General features: G+C 36.4%; 1 protein-coding gene across 1 annotated transcript; it reads left to right on the plus strand.

Annotated features, from left to right (window-relative positions):
* LOC113097320 (uncharacterized) lies at positions 1-5,198 on the plus strand. The gene is made up of 15 exons (XM_026262559.1): positions 1-475; positions 1,568-1,743; positions 1,964-2,195; positions 2,315-2,390; positions 2,477-2,754; positions 2,956-3,021; positions 3,111-3,198; positions 3,322-3,415; positions 3,499-3,704; positions 3,803-3,896; positions 3,984-4,146; positions 4,275-4,372; positions 4,573-4,717; positions 4,801-4,927; positions 5,056-5,198. Exons 1-15 carry the CDS (start codon positions 434-436, stop codon positions 5,196-5,198), a joined length of 2,028 nt encoding a protein of 675 aa, XP_026118344.1. The 5' UTR covers positions 1-433.
* Positions 5,199-6,092: the final 894 nt, after the last annotated feature.

Below are 6,092 nucleotides of genomic sequence, written 5' to 3' on the forward strand. Positions count from 1 at the left end.
ATAATAAGCATAAATTAAAAAAATAAAAACACGTGTAAAATAATAACGCACAAAACCGAAAAACAAATGAATTTTTTTTCAACGCGGTGATGGATCTAAAAATAATAAGTGTGAATCAAAAATGTAAACACATTTAAAATTATATTGCACAAAACTGAAACATGTGTTAAAAAAAAATCCAAATCGCAAACAAAATCAGGTTTCCTGCTCACGTGTTATTTTTTTGTGTGCTTGTGGTCTTTCCCCCTTTGCTCTGGTTTCCACGTTCTGCGCTTGCGTTTCTAAAAGTTGCAGTTAGAGTTTCATGTAAATCAGGGCGGGCTTCAGTGTCACTATTGGCCAACAAGTTCTAGATTGACAGCTTCTCCTCTAGCCAATCAGTCCAAGGGGGAGTTGACGTCACTCCAATGCGACTCATGGCTGCTGTGAGAGGATGGATAACCAGCGTCAGCAGGCAAATGCCAGACAATCTCAGGTAATTAGCCATAAATATTTTGTTAGTGGGTGACAGAAACATTCCCTTTGTGTGTTATCATATTCTCTCCAAATTCAATGTAGTCTGAGTAGGTCGATATCTAGCCTGTTAACACGTGTCTTGTTTGTTTGGCTTAGTAAGCAATACTTTATATTTTAGGCAGTAGGCCTAACGTTACACGATAACGATATTTAATGCTCATCTGATCAGTAAAGCCGGTTCTGTAATCAGCGGTAGATCTCCATCACCTGAACGCTTTCACATGGAGCAGTATTTACTACACAGAGCCGTTATGCTGCTCCATGTGAAAGTGTGCAGGTGATGGAGATCTACCGCTGATTACAGAACCTGGCTTTACTGATCAGATGAGCATTAAATATCACGTGCTTTTTTTTTTCGTGCAGGCAGTATTTAAGTCTATGACTGAATATCTTAAAATGCACGATTTTGCTATCTGTAACGGTGTAGCCTCGAGATCATAGATTCCATTAAGATTATTATGATTTTATGCATTGATCCTAACTCACTGGGATAGCAAATTGTTACCTTATTTAGGGACTATTCCACTATAGTGCAAAGAAATCAGTATCTAATTATCTATCTTCATCACATCAATAAAGCAGTTCCAATAGCTTTGAGAAGTATGGCTGCTAACCGTTTATATTAGAAATAGAGGACAGAACATCAGTAAGAATGCCAACTAAATGCTAGAAATGTAGGCCTATATACAGTGGATTCATAAAGTGGTCAGAAACATTTTTCCCTCATTTGTCACAGTCTTTAGTTAAAAATGTTCACATATATTTAACCTCACCAATATATGATTAGTACCCTACTGTGATTAATTGATAATAGTTTTTTTATCTTTAGCAAATGTAAAACCCTAAATAATACCACCTTTACATAAGTACAAAGACCTTTCAGTATAATATATATATATATATATATATATATATAGTCCGCTCTGCTGTATACCAATCAAACAATGACAACATTATCAAGAGTGAAGCGTTCTGAATATATTCTGAATGCATAATATAAAGGTTTTCTCATTATGCTCGCATTAACTCTTAATGTAAACTTTGTGTTTAGCAGACCGAATACCTGGATGTGCTTAGTGCAGCACAGAGCCTCATCTCTGTGCTAACACAGACTCTTAATCAGAGTCCTGTAACACCACGTCCTCAAGTTCAAGTGCAGGGTCAGGGGCAGCAGGCAGTCTTACCAGAAAGACAGACAAATACCACCATTGATCAGGACATGGCCAGGTGCATGTTGTTGGCCAAACAGTGCATGGATAACCAATCTAATAGTTAAAATGTTTTATTTGCAGGCACTCTGTCATTTACATAGTTAAACCCCTACACTATTAGATTTGACATTTTTTTAAGTTAAACAAACTTCGTTTTTTTATTACTGTATACCTACAGACATTCATTTTATAAAAAAAAAAAATATATAAATGATAAAATTTTTCTTTTCTTGTAGGGCCTTTCCAAGCATGTTCCGAAGACATGCAATCTGCGGGAAAAAAAGAATAAATGTAGCATCCAGAACACATACCAAGAATGCAAAAGCATTTAAACCTTTTGATTTAAATGTATATCTTTTGGATAAAAATTCTGAGACTACCCCTTCACCTGCACACGAGCTCAAGCTTGTTCAAGCAGGGTTTGGCAAAAGGACAATCTCAATTACAATGGACATAACACATTCAGAGGTATGTTAGTGTATTTGTCTTTTGTACAACTGGAAAAAGTACATTTATAGTAGAGTCATAAGTACAGGAAATAGAATAAAAAATTCTAATTTAGTGAGTTTCTTTGCATTTCACAATAGCTTTCCAGCATACTGTATGAAGCATTCCCGAAAATGGAGGGTCTGAGTGGAGGATGGATGCTTTATAAGGCTACTGGTGACTTTATATTTTTATTACCACTTGAGTCAGTATGTTTTGGGTTATAAAAACATTTGTCATGTTAATTTTGTCTTTGTTTATAGGGGGGAGTGGTACAAGACGGCTGAATGTTATTCCTCCAGACTCGGAAGGTTACACTGGATCCCAGATTAAATCTGCCTCCGCATCTGGAAAGACAATGCTGTATGTAGTTCCTCTACAAGAGGAGCTGGACCTTAATCCTCTCCCTAATGATGCCAGAGAATTCAAAAAAATGCCAAAGGCTACTTGCCAAATGTGCAACAAAAGCATGCCCCTGCAAGTGTTGGCTCTCCACATTCAGGTTTGCAAGTCAAGTGATTCCGCATCCTCAAATGAAGAGGTAATGGATTGATGCTTTCTAATTAGTTTAGTACCCAAAAAGATTATTTTTATTTTGAATAATGTAACATTCCATATTGATTTATTATACAGACCTACAAAAGGATAAATGATTTTAGTTTATGTCAACAAATTGCTAATCACATACTTATGATGAAGTACTTTGTATGATACAGTTTTTATTTATTTGTTTTTGGAGCAGACAGAAGTTCAGTTCGTCTCAGAAAGCAATTTGGATGAGATAACACAAGAAAATTTTCTATCTGAGGTAATGTGGCATTAAAATTCTCCAGCCCTAATCAAAATTTTCTCTAATCCACGTTACTATTATATCGTTTAACATGTTCTTGTTTGTAGTCTGTTTTACCATGCCCAATATGTCAACTGAAGTTTCCTGTGGACAGTCTTGAACTACATGCCAGCCTGTGTGGAGAACAAAATCTTTGTGAGTAACACAAACTTTAGGAAACATAGTTCTAGGAAACAAATGTGTTATAAATCAACCCCAAGTGCTTTAATGTCACATGTTCCACTGTAAAATGAAACCGTATTCTCTTTCCAATTACAGTGGAGTCTCCAGATCACAGTTCTTTTATGCGCAATGATGATTCTGGTATTGCTGATGATACAACAGGCAATTCAAGCTCTCCACAAGTATTATGGTAAAATGTTCATATAGTACAGTCTAAAAAGTTAAATAAAGTGTAAATGTAAATGTTCACCATCTCATCATCTCCTGCTACAGTCTAGATGATCTTCTGGAGCTGCTTGCTGGCCGAGTTAATGCAGAAAATCAATTCCGCATTTGTGTTTCACGGGACAATCTCCTAGAGAGGGGGCTCAAGCAGTGGCAAAGACAAAAAAAAGGAAACCCAGCCAACCAGCTAAAAATAACCTTTATTGGGGAAGCTGGAGTCGACTCTGGTGCTTTAAGAAAGGAGTTTCTTACAGGCAAGTTAAGAATAATAAAAGTGGAAAAGCTGTACCAAAAATAAATAAAAATTTATCTGTGTAATTCACACTCTGCTTTTTCTCAATGTTATTCAAAGAAATGATCAGTGGCATTGAAAAACGCCTCTTCTTGGGTCAGAGAGCAAAGAGTCCACAGTACTCCAACAGTGACCTTGACAATGGTCTCTTCAGGTTTGTGTTGTTGAAGCTCAATTTTTTTTATTACATGTGTAAAGGCAATTACTGAGTGCTTTTTAAAACCTCACTTTGAAATAATAGGACTGCTGGCGAGATCTTTGCTGTCAGTCTAGCTCAAGGTGGCCCAGCCCCATGTTTTATGAGGGAGTGGTGCTACTTTTACCTCACCACTGGGGAAGTTGATGTCAGCAGAATTTGCAAGGATGATGTAGATGATGTTGAATACTCCCTATTGATCACAAAGGTAACTTCACTCTGAATACTGCCTAATAGCTGCCAGCAGTATATTACATTGTTGGTTTGCATATTACCACAAAGTAATCACATTGAGTTAATTTGTCATCCTGTTTGTCACTGACTGTTTTTCTTAAGGTTGAAGAGGCAACTGATCTGACTGAATTTACAGATGAAATTATCAGCTGTGGATACACAGGAGCACTCAACATAGAACAAAAAGATGCCGTAATTAGGTAAATATGGAAAATACTTTGCCTTTTAAGCAGACTGTGTTATGAAGGATAGAATTTGGAAGACTGTGTAATGTTACATTTAGTCAAATTAAATTTTACTTATTAACCATAACTGTTTAACTTACATCTTGAAACAAACTTATGCTGTATTACTAGATCTACAGTTTTTCTAATTTGTTACTTTTGTTTTTCTCCACAAGAGCAATTGTTCTCCATGCAACATTTCGAGTTATACCAATGCTTGGAGACTTGCGCAAAGGCCTTCAGCTGTATGGATTGCTGGACATACTCAAGGAGCATCCAAGTCTTTGCAAGAGTCTGTTTGTTCCTGGGCAGGACTGTACAGTAAGTTAAATGTTTGTAACAACATTGTTTTTTTTAAGGAAACATCAATTTGCTGTTCTACTGACAATTTGTTATTTTTCCAGCCAGATGCAGACTATATTCTCAGCAATGTTGCTCCTGAAATGAGTGAGAGAGGAACTTCAAGGGCTTCGGTAGAGAGTAAAATCATAAACTACTTTCAGGACTTCCTTCAAGAAATTGAATGTGGAGGTGGGCTTTACGTTGTATTGTACTTTATTATCAATGGGATTGTTTACCCAAAATTAAAATCAATAACACTACTCACTCTCAGTTTGTCCAAGATATGACTTTCTTGTTTTTCTTACACAAAACTATAGAGAGTGCTGAAGATGCAGCAGAAGTGGAAACTGAGCCATCCTACCTCACTGTCCCTAGAGTCATGCAATGGATTACAGGCCAGGGACATAAGCCACTACTGATTTCGGAACAGAAGGCTTTTCAGATAGTTTTTCAAATTTGATCATGACTGTAAAGTCAGAATGCCACAGCACACCAATATGCTTCCCAATAGTGAGTGCTTTGCACTAATACGGTTACCTTTCCAGTAGCACACATGACAACATACGAAGACTTTAAATTCATCATTGTACAAGCCATAAAATCAGGGGGAGCATTTAGCAGGGTTTTAAATATCACCCACAATATAGTGCTGGATTTGACGTTAATCTCTTAAACCATAGCTTTAAGTGTTTACAGTTGGTTAACATATTTCCTACATAAACTGTTGGATGTCTGCAGTACTTTTAGACCTACATTAAGATACTTAAGTTGCACTTTCTTTTCTGAAATGAGTGCGGTTTCTGTAGTTTATATCTGATTTAAGATATATAACTTGCATCTGCAGTTCAAATCAAGCCGCTCTGTTGTAGAGCTTTCCTTAACTGATTTTATGTCTGATTTAAGGTACTGATGTTGCATTTCATTTATAAGTTCATGTTTTCCAAGAGAGCCTTGGTGTAGAGGTTTGCAACTACAGTAGGTATTTGACAATGTTGATTACAATAATAATTAAAAAAAACTTTTAAAAGGAATTGTTTTTATTTTATGCCAAAAGTGTTATGTCACATTTACCACAATTAGTTATATAGATTTCATTTTTTTGTTTAATCTCTGTGTGGGAAGCACTGATTAGTTTCACCAATAGTTTAATGATACCATTACAGGATTTTCTTTTACGTAACTTACAGTCTGATGTTTTGAGCTCCAAAGTGTTATTCAAGAAGCAGCTGCACAAAACGTAACACTGATAAGTAAATATCTTGGCCAAAGTCTCTGGACTGTGAGACTGGACTAATGGTTGTCCTGAGTCGAGCCATTTCATACTCTGAGAGCAGACACTCCACCTGAGGGACCA

The sequence above is a fragment of the Carassius auratus genome, unplaced genomic scaffold, assembly GCF_003368295.1.
Source record: "Carassius auratus strain Wakin unplaced genomic scaffold, ASM336829v1 scaf_tig00216185, whole genome shotgun sequence".
Taxonomy (NCBI): Eukaryota; Metazoa; Chordata; class Actinopteri; order Cypriniformes; family Cyprinidae; genus Carassius; species Carassius auratus.

What these genes read in the sequence shown, in the direction of transcription:
- LOC113097320 (XM_026262559.1), top strand. Translation starts at nt 434, where the DNA reads ATGGATAACCAGCGTCAGCAGGCAAATGCCAGACAATCTCAG. An exon ending in CAAATGCCAGACAATCTCAG is followed by an intron (nt 476 to 1,567) that starts GTAATTAGCCAT and finishes CTTTGTGTTTAG; the next exon opens with CAGACCGAATACCTGGATGT. An exon ending in AGCTCTCCACAAGTATTATG is followed by an intron (nt 3,416 to 3,498) that starts GTAAAATGTTCA and finishes CTCCTGCTACAG; the next exon opens with TCTAGATGATCTTCTGGAGC.